Source organism: Populus alba, chromosome 1 (assembly GCF_005239225.2).
Source record: "Populus alba chromosome 1, ASM523922v2, whole genome shotgun sequence".
NCBI lineage: Eukaryota > Viridiplantae > Streptophyta > Magnoliopsida > Malpighiales > Salicaceae > Populus > Populus alba.
The window spans coordinates 3242004-3260401 of NC_133284.1; the positions used below are offsets into that span (position 1 = coordinate 3242004).

General features: G+C 29.9%; 1 protein-coding gene and 1 long non-coding RNA gene across 3 annotated transcripts; one reads left to right on the forward strand and one right to left on the reverse strand.

Annotated features, from left to right (window-relative positions):
• Positions 1-483: 483 nt before the first annotated feature.
• On the forward strand, positions 484-3052 carry LOC140956046 (uncharacterized). 2 transcript variants are annotated; one of them, XR_012171007.1, is made up of 2 exons: positions 484-607; positions 2814-3052. It is a non-coding gene; the product is annotated as an uncharacterized lncRNA (long non-coding RNA). The 2 variants fall into 2 exon arrangements; XR_012171008.1 differs by lacking the exon at positions 484-607 and adding an exon at positions 2578-2680.
• Positions 3053-6577: 3525 nt separating this feature from the next.
• Positions 6578-7960, reverse strand: LOC118053921 (strigolactones hydrolase CXE15). The gene has a single exon (XM_035065321.2). It carries the CDS (start codon positions 7812-7814, stop codon positions 6792-6794), a length of 1023 nt encoding a protein of 340 aa, XP_034921212.1. The 5' UTR covers positions 7815-7960; the 3' UTR covers positions 6578-6791.
• Positions 7961-18398: the final 10438 nt, after the last annotated feature.

The following is an 18398-nucleotide window of genomic DNA, read 5'->3' on the forward strand; positions in this document are numbered from 1 at the left end:
TTTTTTGAGTATTTTAGGATAAATTCTTACATGCTAAATCTTTTCTCAGTTAAGTAAATCATCCAAACTTGGATTATTATATACTAAAAAAATAATAATCTGATATTGTCTCCAAAATCTTAACCTTCTATTTGTCATGATATGATTGATCTGATCGTGTATGCATCTTTAGAGAATCCAACCCCAGAAAGAACATGTTCCAGGTAACCAATCAAAGTCCACCACAAAAGACCCATCCCCATGAACATCTCTTACACCCCACCACAATCTCTCTCCCTGTCTCTCATTTCTCTCACTCAACTCCAGCCCTGAAACCCCTTCAAGATCCCGAGAGCCACGAGTTCTTGAGCACTGAGTACCAACTAGAGTGTTGTTCTTTTTGAGGTCATATCTGCTGACCCTTTAACCTGGTATCCTTCAATTTGATAAAAAGGAAGTGACTTGTGCCTCACAGGCAATGTTATCAGCAAACACTCGCACACTCACTTCGAAAAGACTTTTCAAGAAATACACAAATGGAAGTAAGAGAAACTTGAAGCTTCTCATCATCAGAGCTTCCTCTGATGAATCTGACTGTAATACTGAAGAATGTGCCCCAGAAAAAGAGGTCAGTTCACAATAATTACAACTGTTGTTGGTTATCTTATCTTATCTTATATTCTTATGCTAACTCAGTCTTGGTAACTCAAGAGTCTATAGGCTATGTCAAGAAGTTAGATTGTGTATATTGTCATGTCTGGAGACTTTTTGTTTGTTTGTTCTTCTTGAATTATATGATTTCATAACGCAAGAAAAGGGGGAAAATCTCACTTTGACGGACTTCAGGATCTTGGGATGTGGAATTTTTTATGGTTTTGTTGATTGAAAATTTGTGGCAAGATACTAAAGCCAGGATAAAAGGGTTCCTTTTCTCTTCTTGTAATGACCTTGAAATGGAAAAAAAAATCAAAGCTTAAGTTGTGCACGCATTATTTGATTGTAAAATCCTATCTTTGGAGATTATAGTTTTGCTAATTTCTTCGAATAATTTACTTTATTTATTGATTTTATAATTTAGTTGAAAAGAGAGTCTAGCTGGTTTATTTTATTTTTTATATTTTTGGAATGGCTGATTAACAGTATAGGCTTATAGCCCTAAGATGTATTTGTGCATTAAGGCTTGTAAACGTACAGCATTGCTATATAAAAGAGAAATGATGTCTTGCTTGTTGTGAAGTAGGCTGGGATGGTGAGTTTGGGGTGGTTGGCTGGGGAGAAAACCAAAGTCGCCGGCACATTCCCACCGTGGACTCGTGGTAGGACAGGGTATGTTGAGAAAGATACTGCCGGGCAGACAGATATCTATTCTGTTGAGGCTAGTTATCTTCATGTTTTCCCATAATCTGTCTTCTTTCAAGTTTTTTGGATTTCATAATTAAACTATCATTTAGTTGGAGAATAGGCTTCATTATTATTTGTTTTATATGCTTTCTACTTTCTTTATTTTATCTCTTTGTTTTTTGTTTGATTAGGTTATCTTCTTTTTTTCAAGTGATCGAATGTAGACATAAAAATGTTATTTCTTGATGTTTTGTTTGGTTTGCTTTTTAGGTTATTGTTGTAGCAACACTTTTTTCTTAGAAATATTTGAATTGTCTTAGCAAACTCTTTTGATAGCGGATCAGTGTCCATGAATAAACAACAAGAAATCTCCAATGAATTTTTCTTTTTTATTCTAGGTTTGATATTATCAACTCATTTTTTATAGTTAATTATTAGTAAATGTTTTTTGTTCCATTCATCTAATGTAATTAATTTTTGTTAATTATATTATTAGATTACACGATCTTATCAACTCCAGTTAAGTTAATAACCTGACTCATATAATTATTTATTTATTTATTTAAAAACACTATACCTTGTCAACAGGGTCTAACAAAATGCAAATACTTCCTAAGATCTAAGATCTAGCATTCATTTTTCAAGGCCATCTTCTTCAATCACGCTATTTTTTTTTTCATTTTTTTTGTTTCATGTGTTATCTAGAAAGTCGAAAGGACACAAACTTCGGATCGTCATAAAAAAGGGACTCCAAAATAAGCACAAGAACCTCGAGAATATAACTTATTCGATCTTGAGTCTTGATCAATTAACAATTACAAAAGAATCAAAAAAGAATTCAAATGACTATCATAAATGTTGGCCTGCTTTTTTAAAACTTTTCTTTAATGCAGTAGTCGTTGAACATTAACTCCAAAGTTCCCATTCTATTAATTTTTTTCCCGCGGACCCGGTGGCCCTTCTTATCACCCCTCTTTTCAAATCCAACGCTTTTTTCCACTTCTTGTTCTATCTCTTTCTTCAGTCCCTCATGTCCACGGTTGCTCCACCAGTGTCAGCGTCGGCCGCTGCGGGCAGTGGCCTTGGTTATGGTATCGCCATTGCCATTGGCATTCTCGTCCTCATTTCCACTATAATGCTCACGCTTGCACAAGGATTAAAGGTAATGGTAATAGCAGTGGCAGCAATAATAATGGTGGCGGTAGTGACAGCACCAACAGCTATGGGCATGGCCGGCACTTCACTGCCGGCAATCCAATAGAGCCAATGACGGTGGTGGTGGGTCTTGCTGAGCCCATTATAGACTCGTATACGAAGATGGTGTTGGGTGAAAGCCGGCGACTCCCCAAACCCAATGACGGTCCATGCTCCATATGCTTGTCCGATTACCAGCCCAAGGATACCATACGGTGTCTTCCAGATTGTCATCACTGTTTCCATGTTGATTGTATTGATGGATGGCTTAAGATGAGTGCTACTTGTCCATTGTGCAGGAATTCTCCAGCTCCATCGGAGGGCCCCACGCCTGTCACCACTCCTTTGGCTGAGGTTGTGCCCTTGGCCTTCCATGTCAGGTGATGCAGCCATGAAAGGTGTTCTTCTTCCACTTTCAATTTTTCAAGCTTAATTATTCCTAGCTTTAGCTTCTGCCTTCAATTTTTTTTTTAACCCGAGCTGAGGATTAGTGTTATAATATCAACACACCCATCAAGGTTTACGTCTTGTATAATTTTTTTATGGGATCCGGAGTTCTTGATTTCGGGTTTATTTGCGTGGTGCTAAGAACACATTTCTTATGTGGAGATTCTTTCACCTTGAATCAAATGTCTTTAATCTTGCTCCTGGGATTGTTGCTGGGCAGCGGCTCCTAAAATTTGTGCTGGTTATTAATCCAGGTACGTGGTCCTTGATTTTCATACTCTTAATTACGACAGATTAAAATTACTGTGCACTAATTGCAAAGCATCATCAGCAAATCACATTATAACAGCCATAAGGAATCTCTAATTGTTTGTTAATTAAAATATTTCTTTCTTTTTTAATTGTAGAAATGTCCTCATATCAGGTTAATTTTGAGTATCAGGATTATTTATTTTTTAAAAAATCAGATTAAATAAATGATCTATATCCAAATTGATATAAAATTACTTTCTTTCAATATCTCATGTAATTTTACAATTAAAGATGATATGGGAAACAAATTTTTTTTATTAAACTAATTAAATCTCTTAGACTCGATTAAAATATCTAAATGTATGAGATATTGGTTATTTTAATTTAAATCCTTTTGTTTTTCAAGTCTACTCATTAAGATTTTCTACTATTTTAAGATTTATATATTTGTTATTACAATATCTATAAACTTATAATCATCTTATCAAGTTGATTGTTAGTTTCACCCTCATCTGAGCTAATAGCATCTTATATAATGATTGGATTAATATTTATGAAAGCATCTTTATTGAAATGTTTTGAACATTTTAAATACCTAAATGTAACAATCTAAAGTTCAAAGGCTTAAATAAAAACCATAAAGACTTGTATTAAAAAAAATAATAAAAAAAGAATTAAAAGCTACCGCATGTGGTTGCAAGGAGGACTAGCTCAAGACTTAATTGATTTTCATTTAATTACACGAAAAAAAATAGAAAATATAAATAAATAGATCATTTAAAAAAAGAAGTGGTGAGGATAATATGCAAATTTTTTTTTTTTTTAAAGAGAATAAATAATATAATCTCAACTCACAATCCATTAAATATAAAATAACAAAATAAAATAAAAAATGACTTAAAATACAAAATTAGCATAATAAACTTATAACCCTGATAATCAAAGTCGAGCTAATTTAGTACATCTTAATAAATTTGCAGTCTAGATCATGAAATTAAAATAATTTAATAAAAAAAATAAAAAAAATTATAATACCTATTTATTTTTTTAAAAAATATCAATTATATTTTAACTTTTCAAACTTATAACCAGTAATTAGAATAAAAAACCTTCTATCTAAAATAAATTTAATTTGCCCTGTTTAAAGCATGAACTCTCAAAACTTGCAGCAATAACAATGAATACTGTGTATAAGAGAGAGAACAAGAAAAAACACGTATGGGTTCAAGAATATACCTGTATCTACAAGAACAAAAAGCTTTTATTTCAATATTGTCTATCAAATTAGAGTTGGGTAATGTATATTTATAGCTGAGCCTAGCTGCTCTCGGAGTACTAGTAATTTTTAATAATACCATTTCTTATATATATAAGAAATGAGAGTCAAGCCTATCGGTCAACTACAAGGCTTGCTTTTGCGAATGTTCTGGGTTCGATCATCAAAAGTACCAGTCTGTCACCCCCGCGGTGTCTTACCTGCCTACTGAGCTTGCAGGATGTTCAGTAGGTCCTGAGATTAGTTGTGGTGCGCGTAAGTTGACCCGGACACCCAGAATCATAAAAAAAAAAAAAAATAGAGCCCAATGATCTGTTGATAGAAGAACGACTTGAAGGGCTCGCCAAGAACACAAGTACTCGCGCCATCATGGCGAAAGAGGCCCGTATCACTTCAAGATCAAATGGAGTTGAAGAACAAACTTCACGTTTTTATTTATTTATTTATTTATTAGTAATTATTTTGGAGTTTGGATACATAGCCAAGACCTGACCCACATACATACCCTCCAAGGCTGTGTTTGCCTCTCACCATGACTAAAATACACGATTCATAGCAAGAGTCACGACAGTACTCTTCTTCAATATCTGCATTTGATTGGAGTTTCTAGTCAATCTCCATGTGAAATTTGCTTGCTCCATCAAAAAGCTGTGTAGTTTATACATGCATCTTTGTTGGAGTCTGAAAAGAACCACACCCACGCTTTACACATTACGCATCCTTTTAATTATTTTGCTTTCATACTCCACTTGGATCGATGCAGCCAAGCTGGTACTACAGCACTTCAACACACACACACACACAAATAAAAAACAATAAAAAAATTTGTGGTCAAAAGCCTGCCAGTTAGTTTTATCTCTCACATAGTTGCTAGGTGCAGTTTGGATTGTTGGGTCAATCCACATGTCATTGTCATAATTGGAGTCAATTATATATCATGCAATATTATAAATCATATTTTGAAGAAATCATATAATAATTTAAGTCTTTTGATTGAGTTTATTTTTTAATATGATATCAAATTTATGTTGATTAAGTGATAACGTACGAGCTTGAATTTTACTTCATTCATTTTAATTAATCAAAAAAACTAAACATAATGTAATATAAATTTATATAAATTTTAAATTTAAAAGTATCTTAAAAATTAATATAAATCATATAGTTATAGCTACGTATTCACTGAATTTAATTATTAATTAATCATGTTATGTTATATGTAAAGGAAATTACAATGTGAGATGTGTTTTTAAATTAACAACGCTATCCTGCAAATTGGTGTTTGTTAGCTATGCGTGCATGCTTGTTAATTATTTTTTAAAATAATATTTATATTTTTAAATTAACAAATCATCACTTTTAATAAAAGATCATGAAAAAAAAAGAAGCAAAATAAAGCCTCTGAACGCCAATTAAAGAAATTTGTTTATGAGAGTATTTTAGTATTTTTATTATATTTTTAAAAAGATAAAAATACAAAAATATTTATGTATTTCAGCTAATTAAATCTTGTTTTTAAGGTTGATTTAGTAATTCTATTGTGATAAAAAAAATTTGGAAGACACCTATAAATCCCAACGAACCTAATAATAATCAATTATGAGTCTTGTTGAAAGACTGTTCGACTCGTATTAACTATTGTAATGGTTTTTTGTGAGAAGAAAAAAAATCATAATTTAATTATAGGAATCTATAATAACATGTGTTTTTGTATAATGAAACATTGAGTCTTTTTTATTATTTTTTTATTTCACATGTCAATAATGAATAAAACTTTTTAAATTTTATATAATAAGTTAACAATGAAGGAAAGATTAAAAAGATAAAGTAATAAATGCCATCAAACAAGCATTGACACATGAAATATTTAGCATTGATTTATAAAAATAGTTATAAAAGTAGGTGCTATAGCAAACTTAATCAAAGGAGAAAAAAAAGAATATCACGTCAAATTAGAGGCATTATCGACAACAAACAATACTACAAATCCATATGATGCAATTATCTCTAAAGATATTGTTGTTAAAATTCTCGAAGAAATCAAGCAAAGCAAGGGCCTCTGACTATTTTTATATGTAATTTAATTCATTATGAAATTGAAGCTGATCTCTTTATAATTCAATATGTTACTTGCAGCAATATCGATATTGATAATTACATAGAAGAAGCGAATAGAAACAAGGTTGATTAACAAGGGACATGGGAGAAAATGATCTGTAGAATCCCAGCTCTGCATGCCTTGCCTACGATCACTTATTTAAACATATAATTATAAACTAAATGAGCTAACATAATATTAATTTTAGTGCTTCTTGATGAACTCTACTATCCCTTCCAGAAGGCCAGTAGTTTGAGCTGCTGTATGTGGATCCATGTCAACAGCAATCTTGTTAAGATAAAAACTGTGACCCACTCCAGGATTAATTAGCAACTCCACATCCTTGTTAGCTTTCTTCATGGCCTCATAGTACTCCATCTCAGTGTCCCTGATCAAGTCGGCCTCCGCCACGCAAAGCAAGAACGGTGGCAGATTAAGGCTGCCCAGTGGCGGTGCTGCATGCCCCATGGGGCATGTAAAAGGGTGGTCCTTGGTGCACCCTTTTGGCAATGCTAACTTCAAGAACCTGTCCACCATGTCTAGGGTTAAGAAAGGTGACTCTGGTTGCTCCATCTCGGACTTGCTCCTCTCTGACCGGACAAATCCTGGATGGACCGGAATGCCTCCGGCAAGTCTCATTGGACTCAAATCCACTTGACCAGCGCGTGCAGCCACATGGTGCACCAAGTTCCCCCCTGAGCTGTCTCCAATAAGAAAAACCCTGTTGAAATCTCCATGATTATTAAGCCATGGCTCATAAGACCCCTGTCCTTGTGCTAATGCACGTAGCCACATTAGGGCAGAGAACCCATCATCAATTGCAGCTGGGAGGCGATGCTCGGGGGCCAGCCTTAAGTAGACCGAGACAACAATGGCCGGAGCTGACCTAGCAAGCCTAGAGTATATGTAATAATACATGTACCAGTCAGCTTGGCTAATGCAAAAACCACCCCCATGAAAATGGACAATTAAAGGAAGCTTATCGCTATTATCTGTATGGTGATCAGGTTCATGTTGGGGTAGATAAATCCTAACACTAAGGCCGGAGTTTTCATCAATTGTCACATCACGTATGGCAACACCCTCTATGAATTCCTCATGGGGAGGCACTGGCTCTGCCATGAACTTGACCTCAGGTGGTCCGGTCCATGTCCGGTCCACCCAGCCATCATCGAAGATTCTTAGCCAGCCAGACACCTCCTCCACAATTTTCTTCTGATAGACCATGGTTACAAGCTAATGAATCAACTTCTATACTATAGCTGTGTAAGTATTTTTCTTGAGTGCGTGTGTGAGCTTTTTGGACGCCCTTGGCTACCCCTTATATAGTGGTTTGGGAGGTGTGGGAAATGGAGAAAGTTCGAGGCAATTTTGACCAAGAAGAGTTGAATATACTTTTTAACGAGTGACCAACCAAACCAATTTTCATGTGGGACTTGAATTTATCTCACACATGTATCAGTACATAATATAAAGAAATCTCCCCTGCTTCTTTTTTTTCCTTTTTTTTTTTTATAATAGAAGAAATTAATCTCCCCTGCTAGCTACACTGTGGGAAATTCTTACAAGCATGGATCAAATTTATGTTGATGATGAAAAAAAAACTTAATTTAGTGGCACGATGAACCCAAAAAATCGTGAATATGATGATTCCATCATAGATCTCGGCTGCAAAATCAATTCCACTCACAAAAACGGTACCGGGTCACATGAGACGTGTAAGTGCTTCTCACCCTTTCACATTTGTCAAACCTTATATTAAATTATACATCAATTAGTAATTAACAACCAATAACATTACGTCCTGCCTAATCCATGTTTTTTTTTATATTTATAAAAAAATATATCATTTAGTACTAGTTACGAGAAGGTAGGTTTGGTTGTTAACAACCATTTATATTATATACTATGATAATTAAATTTCTTAAATTATGTTATGAGAAATAAACTTATCATAAATTTCTAATCTTGTATAGATGTAGATATTGACCAGCACTTTTTTATATTCCACACAGAGACAAGACATTTATTAATATGCAAAAACTTTCACTATCATGATCTTTCAATTTACTATAGAATATTTTGTTGGTAGTTAGATAGTATTCTGTTAGTAAATATAAAATAAACTCAATAAATAAATTATTATTTTATTTTATTACAAAACATTTAAGTCACAAATTTAAAATAAATTTCATCAATTTACAAACAAATACAATTTATTAAAATCTCAAACAAATCCTAACATGTACAAATCATATATTCATACAATAAATTTTTATAAGAAAAAGTTATAAAATAAGTTAACACTCAAACAAAAAAAATATGCAATAAAAATTAACATTTAAAAATTAAGTTCAAATAAAAAATAAATAGTTTTATTTATTTGATGTGGACAATTCTCAATAAAATTTGAATTAAAAAAGAGATGTTGATAGATTGAGTATTGGGATAGCCGGATTTATGATGGAAGATTGATTTTGTGATAAAATAAAAGAGGTTGCAAAGCTGATATATACTGAGTAAATACTTTTATCTCTATAAATAGCATTTCATTGTACATTTTGCTTCTTTTTTTTAATTGTTTTTATTTTAAATCCCTCGATATTTACCGAGTAAATATTTTAATTGGTGTTTATCAAAGAAATTATTATGTCATAAAAGCAATCTATGGATAGAAAAAACTATCAATAGTTTCATCTGTAGTTTCCTTTATAATTCATATATCAACAAACAATAAACAAATTAAAGAAATATATTTACAATACAATTGTCAACAATAGCATGGAAAATTCTACGTCGTTTTTTGTAACAATTTATGTCGTGTATACCAACTTTCCACATCATGTCTCGTTGCCTTCAATGCCAAATTAAGTAGTTTCTTGGCAATTGTAGTGTAAGGCTCTCATTTTGTGCATTGTAATTTAATTAATTAATTTGTGGGAAATTAATGCTAGAGGTGGAGATGAAAAGAGCTAGGGAGAGTCAAAGGTCAAGAAGCAGACATGGGAGCCCCACACTCCACTTCTCTGAGCTGTGTGGAAACTTGGCCGAATTTGTTAAGAAAGAGGAGAGGTAAAGTCCTTACCAAACATGCACAAGATAAAGACAATGTGCTAATTAAATGCTTGGAATTCAAAGTTCTAAAGTGTTCAAGTCAACTTAAATATTAATTTTGAATAGTATTCTTCTATGGTGATTCATGCTGATGAGACTCTCGGGTCCCAAATTTATCTACGTTTTTTTAAATTATGTTTGGCTTGAATAAATAAATAAATAAATATATATATAATATATATATATATATATATATAAAATAATATTTTTCCAAGCTAAACGCAATTTTAAAACACAGCATCACTACATAAAGAAACGAGCACACATCAATTAAGAGTTAATAAAATAAAATGATAAAGATAATCCTCGAGTAAATAAAAAAAGGACATGAAATGGAAGCCTCGTCTCCCAAAGTGTTTTTCCAGCTTGAGACATCCTACATGCATGAGAGGGTCGAAGGAGACAAATTTTAATCCCTATTTTTATACTTTTATGTCCTGCTATATATATATATTAGCTGCATATATGGACTTCATATATATATATATATATAAACATAAATAGTATTTTCTGTCGGATTTGTTTTTTTATTTTTTAAATTATATTATTTCACATTTCTTATGTGATTTTAGTTTATTATCCTAAAAAATATCTTAACTTCGAGTCCTCACTTTATATTTCTCTAGATGATAAAGGAATTCCTGAGTATTTTTAAAAAATTAGTGAATCTTCTTAGAAGCTAATCCTAAAAATCAAAGTCGAGAAATAAAAAAAGGGACAAAACCATCACAATCGCCCAACCCCATCAAATTAAGACCCCATTTAAAAACACGACTTAAATCACATTCCATAAAAAAAAAAAATTAATAAAAATTATTATTTTTATATTTTCAAATTATTTTAATGTGTTAATGTTAAAATAATTTTTAAAAATAATATTACTTTAATATATTTTTAAATAAAAAAATATTTTAATTTATAATTATTATCACATTTTCAAATACAAAAATATAAAACTTCATTTGATCCATGCATATGGCTAAATCCAATTAGAGGAGTGAATAAATGTCGGCCACAAAAACTAAGCAGCCCACATAACTTAAACAAAAAAAATTATAACATCATTATGTATCCTCATCTACTTTTTTTATAGCATGGCTAAAGTATAACATCATTATCATTGAACTTTACTTGTAAAAATGAACTCACTAATACAATGACTATTTTTTAAAAAACCGCAATGATTATCCGATTATTTTTTATCTTCTTGAAATTGTTTTTGACAACTTTCTCTCTCTTCTCAACACCCAGAGACTAAAACATGAAAGGAAAAAAAAAATTCCAATTGAAATATAAATTTATAAAATAAGAGGAATTAAATAAAACATAAATGAAAACTTTAAGTATCAAACATAAGTTTGTTTTAGCATCAATGATATAACAGGGCAAATTCGTGGTTGCTAAGAAAAAAATTTAAAATTTTAACAAAAAAATTTAAAATTTAAAAGAATATAATTTATACCGTGTTTCCTAACGGGCTCTTAGTTTTATGGTCTCAGCATTATTTTTTAAAATTTTTTTGTACTAATTTTTATTCCTTTCATTCTGCATGATTTGAGTCCATCTTATGGCCACGACCAAGAGTGAAGGAATGGTAAAGGCTTGTGTTGGCTATAGCCCACATCAAAATTTTATAAATATTTTTTTACTAGTTTTATATAAAATAAATTCATAATTTTTAATGAAGTTATCAAAAACTTCTGAAAATTTACATGAAGACTTCTAATATGATGTTTTAGGCTTTTAGCTTGGGTTAAAATTTCAAAAATTTTGAAGAAATTCAGAAATTTGATGAAAAAATATAATTTAACCAATTTTATATTATTTGGTATAATTTTCAATCTGACCATTAGATTGAGCTGCAATTTTATAAGGAATTTTAAAATATATTGAATAAATTTTGGTTAAAATTTCTTGGAACCACTCATGATGCAAAAAAGAAGAGCTTATATATATGGTGCCTTGATTAACTGTGACTAGCTAACAAATGCAGATGATTTCCCTTTATATCCCTGTAAATAAACTATAGCTCAACTTTATATTAATATCTCTTCTTTTCGAGAGATTTTGAGTTAGAAAACTTTCTTTTTCATAGTTATTGCAATAAGAAATGCTTAAGAAAAATTTATTTGATGCTCTGATTTTGAACCGATAAATTATTTGGGATTCCATATGTCAAAACATCAATTTAGAAAACAACCCATGCCGCTTCTGAAATGGTACAAAATGGGCTTTTTCCACAACTGGGCTCTGATCTGGTACTGAATGGGCTTTGTTCGCAACTGGGCACCTCATCTGGTGCTGCAATGGGCTTGCTACACAGCTGGGTGGCCTATCTCTTCAAAGGAGAGATAGAATGGCCACTCATGAACATATTTATCAGACCTCACAAGGATACGGCTATGGTTATTTGATCATCGAGTTCAATTACGGGTGATCATAAATTTATTTCTTTTATTAAAAAAATTAAATCTGTTAATTAGATTATTAAAAAATTTATGAGATAATCCTATTTCACCGAATCTATATCTTATTTCATTTGATTAAAAATACAATTCGAGTCAAATTTTAAGTTGCATGTTTATTTTTATATTTCAAAAATGTTTTTCTTTAAAAAATATTTTTTTATTTTAAATTAATTTTTTTAGTGTTTTTAAATCATTTTGATGTGGTAATATTAAAAATAATTTTTAATAAATAAAAAAAAATATTATTTTAATATATTTTTAAATAAAAAAATATTTAAAAAACAACAACTATCATATTTCTAAACTCTCCAATAGTATTCTAGCTGGTGTTTAACAACTATAACAACAACTAAATCTATTAATTAGATTATTAAAAAAATTATCAAGTTAATCATATTTCACCAAATCTATTTCATATTTCATTTCATTAAAAATTCAATTAAAATTCAATTGGTGTCAAATTTTAAGTTGTCTGTTTATTTTTATATTTATTTTAAATTAATTTGTTTTAGTGTTTTTAAATTATTTTAATGTGTTAATATCAAAATTAATTTTTTTTTAAAAAAATTATTTTAATATATTTTTAAATAAAAAATACTTTAGAAAATAACAATTATTATATTTTAAAACTCTTCAATAATATTCTAATATTCTAGCTGTTTAACAACTATACTTATTTTCAGTCTGGTTCTCATGGATAAACTTCTATGAGAGATTTCTCTTCAGTTTTACCCTCTCTTTTAAGTTTCCTTTGCTTTTTCGTCCTTAATTATTTCCATTTCTTCGTCTTTACCATTTTATTTTAAGAACTCTCTGTAGCGAAACACAATTTACGTAATTCTTTTTTTCAATCACTATTCAAGAAAATAAATTCATGATGCATACGTACACACACATTTTATTTATTTATGTATTTTTTTTTTCAATGGGTAGGTGTTCATTATTTGCCCTTTAATTCTGAAAAGACTGAAGCATTAATTTATTTGCCATGTTAGAGTCACTTTCAAGTTCTTTGAGCTTATAATATGAGTGCGGGTTTTGATCGGATGAGATTCAGTCTGTCACATTGTCTTTCCACCTCCACCAAAAGTTGTGATATATCACCTTTCCTATTATAAGTTAAAGAGATATAACTTAATTAATCAAATTTTAAATTTATTTTTTAAAAATTATTATTTCAAGTTTTATAAATAATGGACCACTAAAAATTTTAATAATAATTAAATTTAAAATTTATAAAATTAGTTAAAATATGTACAAACTATTGAAGATTTATATAAATAATAATAATAAAATATATCACCTCAATCTGTTACTAATCCACGTTGGTACATCACTAAGATTAATTACAGTAATATTTGCCTGCACAAGGAGTCAAATATGCAAATCAATCAATTATCCTACAAGCACTTTTCAATAAATAAAATTTCAGATCATGTCTTTGTCCAAGTTTTCTTCTTGTAAAGGTTGTCTCACCTAGTTACATCCGAGTTAATGTTGACCATGCTGATTAATTCAAAACAAAGATCATAGATTATAAAATAGTAGGTTGGTTTTATTTGCAACAAACTATTTATCATTATAAATTTAAGAGAAAAGAATAAAAACATAAAAATAAATATATTTTTAGAAGTGTTTTAAAATAAATTTATATCAAGATAAAATAAATTAAATTGACTTCCTTCATTATATAGTTATTACTTTTTTATGTACAATCATCGAGAATATATTGAAAAGACCATAAAATTAATAGCCAAAACAAAATATAGTGACATAAAAAAAAAAAAAAACAAACTTAAGAAAAAAATAAAATAAAAAATTAATCTACTACAACAAAAACAAAGAAATTACCTAAGATTTCTTATTACATCATAATTTGATGTCATTAAAAGATCATGTTCTATATAGATAAAGTTTGAATCCAGGTCATTATATATAGTTATTACTATTTACATGTTCACGCAACAGTAAAAATGGTCCAAATTCTACCTTAAAAGAAGCTTTCTACTAATGGGGGTAACATTCAAGCCACTAACCAAAAGTTAATGAAGGAGGTGATAATTATGTGTATTCTTCTCTAGCATTATAAGATATATTACTCAAGCAATTAAGCCACTAATTCTCTGCCTTCTATTGGCTTGATATATATAGGCAAGATAATGATGGTTAAATTGGGTTGAGCATTAAATTGTTTCTTAAAGACGATTGGTTACTTGGATGAATCATGCTCCTAAAAGAATGAGTGTGACATCTTTCAGTAATAATTAAATTTTTACGAGTTTGGATTAATGGGTGTGGTTTTCACTCATGGATTAGGCATATATTCAATCACCTATTGGCTTTAGGGTTTTGTATGGAAGAAGGATTAAATTAGTGGGAAATTATTATCCATGATGCATAGAAACATATATTTTATCTTGGAATGAGCAAAAAAACTGAAAAATCAATTAAATTGAGAAAACTAGAAAAAAATAACTGAAAAAACTGAACCTTGAAAAAAAACCAATTGAAATTTTTAAAAAACCTACCGGTTCGGTTTTGGTTTTATAAGCTTGAAACCAAAAAAACCGAACCCAAACAAAAAAAAACCAAGCTAAAATCGAGTCAAATTAGTTTGAATCAGTTTTTGTTCTAAAAAATCAAATCAAAACTCATTGGTTTAAACTAGTTTTAGTTTTTTAAAATAAAATATTCAGTTTAATTATTATTTTTTTTTATATAAAAATCAAATCAAACTAAAAATAATCATCAACTATACATCACTAAGAATAAGATTCTTTGGGTATACGGAACCTTGGGAATTGATAGGAAACTTTCTCTAATTGGAGACTACGTAGTGGAGAATATTCATCCTGCATGCATTATTGGCATGAATATATATTTAATAAGTCTTGGATTATTATTAAAAAAAAGAGTTAACTAATCAAACTCGATTTGTCTTTTGAGGTTTGTGACGATTTCAATTTTTTTTTGGATTTTGACGTTTACCTTTTCTTTCAAAAAATATTATCAAAATTAATGAAATAAGTTATTTTCGATCTCTAAATCTTAGAAATCTAATCAAATATATAGAATATATTAAAAATAATTTGATGGAATGAATTTATTGAACGGGTCCCATGCATGAAATCGAGGAACTCCCTTAATTTAAAGGTTTAATTTCCATTTGTTTAATATCGAGGCCAACTGAATTAAAACGCCATTGCCTTTTGCCCGTTTGTTTCTTTTATGTTTTTAAAGGTTCAATTTCCTAGCTAAAAAGATATTATAGATCATTGGTTCCCTCTACAAGTGTATAACTTACCTAAACAATTTCCTTACGAGATCAAAAACTTTCCAATATACTATACAATAAATTAAAAAGTGGGTGCATTTTCTTTTCCCATCATTCATGCGTTTTCTATTCGTATCATGGTTTTTTGAAATCTGGAGACAAGAACTCCAAAAGAAAAGCTGTAAAGCATAGCAAAGAGTGTGCTGTTGATCTCAAATAGCTAGGGATTCATGCGTGTGTTGAAGCAAAAAAATGAATCTTTGACTGAACTTTTTGAGTGCGAGTGACTCTGTACATGTTCCATAATTGAAGTCTTTTTGGTCAAGGAAATAGGCTTTTTCGGTACTATTAGAGTTGCAAAAGCCAATACAAACCTGTGCTTGCTTTGCTTAAAGGGCCAATGTCACCCATCTAGGGCATTTCCCCATCTTCCTTTTTCTCTAAATTATGAGAGAGCTTTAGGTGTGATTAAAAGAAACTTTAATTAATCTTGGATCTATGCAAGACAACAAATTTATGGATTAGATGAGTGAATTATAATAAATGAGGTTTGGTTTGGTTAGGTTGGAAAGCTTGTTCTAGCAAACACTGGTGAAAAGGAGAGTTTACTTAAATAAATATTAATCTTCGCTAGTGGAGAGAATGGACTGTAGGACTGGCTAGTGGAAGGACCTCCACGCATAGAACAAATTAAGCTATATAATTATTTATAAATAACACTCATTGTTGCCCGTGATCATGCAATGCAAGCTTGACTCCAGAAAAAACAAAGATTTTGATGCCATGATCCATTCATATTAATGGTAGGTTGTGTTTGTTTATCGAAAAGTGGTTTTCAGAAAATTATTTTTTAAATTTTGCTGTGTTTGTTTGTTATTAGAAAAGTTAGTCAACGGAAAACACTTTTCAGTCAAAGGAAAATTTAGCTTAGTTTAGAAGAAAGTGTTTTCCTTTTATTTTGGGCGGAAAACACTTTCCGAAAATTGTAAAAAATTTAGAAATAACATATTATTTGCTGATTATATCAAATTTGGTCCTCAAACTTTTGATTGCTATATATATATATATATATATATATATATATATATATATATTATGTTTTGAATATTTATTTTTCAATTTCATCCCTTAGAATTTAATTTTTATATTAACTTTGGTCCTTATTTTTATAATTGCTATTTGATTTTCCCTTATCATTTTTTAATTAAAGTTTTTTATCTATCAAATTTGGTCCTCATTCTTTTTATTGTTACTTATTTTATTTGAAATAATTTATGAAATGTTAATTATTATTATTTTAATTTCTTCATCTTCCAATTTTTTTTATTTTTTTAATTTGATCGATCTTTATTATTTTGATTATTATTTATTTTATTTGAGATAAGTTATGAAATTATATTTTTTTCAATTTTATTTTCATTCAACTTTTTAATTTATAAGATTTGTTCCTCGTTATTTTAATAAATTTAAGAAAAATAAAATATTAATAAGTTATTTTTCAGCTCATTTTTCATGACATAACCAAACACAGGAAAATGTTTTCCAACTTATTTTTCATTACACTATTAAACATCAAAAAATACTTTTTCGGAATTCACTTTTCTTTGAATTTACTTTCCAGCAAACAAACAGGTTCGTAATCTAATGAATATTTTCTCACAAAATTAACAAAAGGGGCAAGACTAATCACAAAGAACAAAAAACTAGCGTAAAGAGTTATCAATATATATAAAAAATACATGTAGTGGGAAGAGATACTTTTCATTGCAAAGCAATTAATGGGTAGTCAATTAACATGTAGGACGTGTTGGAAGATTTTGATAAAAAAAAAAAATATATAGGACAAAAAAACAAGGAAGAGGACATGAATAGATTCTTTTTTTTTTTTTGAAATAAGTCGATATATTAAAAGGGCTATGACTAGATTTCTTTTGTTTCTAGATAAGTGTTGCCATATATTTTGGCAATGTCTTCGGTCCATGATTAACCTGGTTGATCAATTAATTACTGGATAAAAAAATGAGGAAGAGTACATGACTAGATTCCTATTTTTTTTATTAAATAAGTCAATATATTGAAAGGATTATGACTATATTCTTTTTGTTTTTAGATAAGTGTTACCATATATTTTGACAATGTCTTTAGTCCATGATTAACCTAGTTGATCAGTTAATCACTCGATTACGTTGATTGACCAATTTGGTGTTCATCTCTTTCACTAACTTTAGTAGAAGAAAAAACAATTTAGGTTCTTCAACTAAGATTGAGTACATTAAATTAGTTTGATATAGTGTAACTAGGCCCACTTTGTTGTACCAAAAACACGATCACTTTCCCATCCATAATTTCTTTCCATGCCAATAATTTAAATCAGAGTATATCTTGAATATGTTTTCGCTCTTTTTCTCCCACCAACTCTTACATTCTGTGTCGAGTGTCTGCAAATTCATGGATGCAGAGCAAGGGAATTGGAAGTGAATAAGCAGAACGCATGGCTATGGCTTATGATTGTATTAAGAGTTGCTGTGTCTCCTTTTGTTTTGGGGTATGGTGTTTTTGTGCTATGCTTCATGCTTTTTAAGGTGCATGAAATAATGGGCTATCCTGCTTGGCTACTTTCCATTAATGAATTTAGACTTTTTGAAAAAAAAAAAACAATTAAGAAGAGGAAAACCATAGAATATATATATATATATATATTAAGACGAGGAAAACCATAGAAAAAAAAAAAAAAAACCAATTAAGATATGTCAACTTTGCAATGAAATTCCTTTCATGGACCAGACACCATCAGCTGCCACAGCGAACGAGTGTCTCCGGCAATTATTGTGGAATATATGGCCATGATTTGGTTGTTGATGATGATCGATCAATTGTTTATTAAAACCCACTGGGTACGTATTTCAGATAAATTTAGAAACTCATATCTGTTGTCTCTTTCCTTCTTTAATTAAT

Excerpts from the sequence above, each read along its gene's own strand:
- LOC118053921 (XM_035065321.2), bottom strand. The coding sequence starts at position 7,814 with ATGGTCTATCAGAAGAAAATTGTGGAGGAGGTGTCTGGCTGGCTAAGA.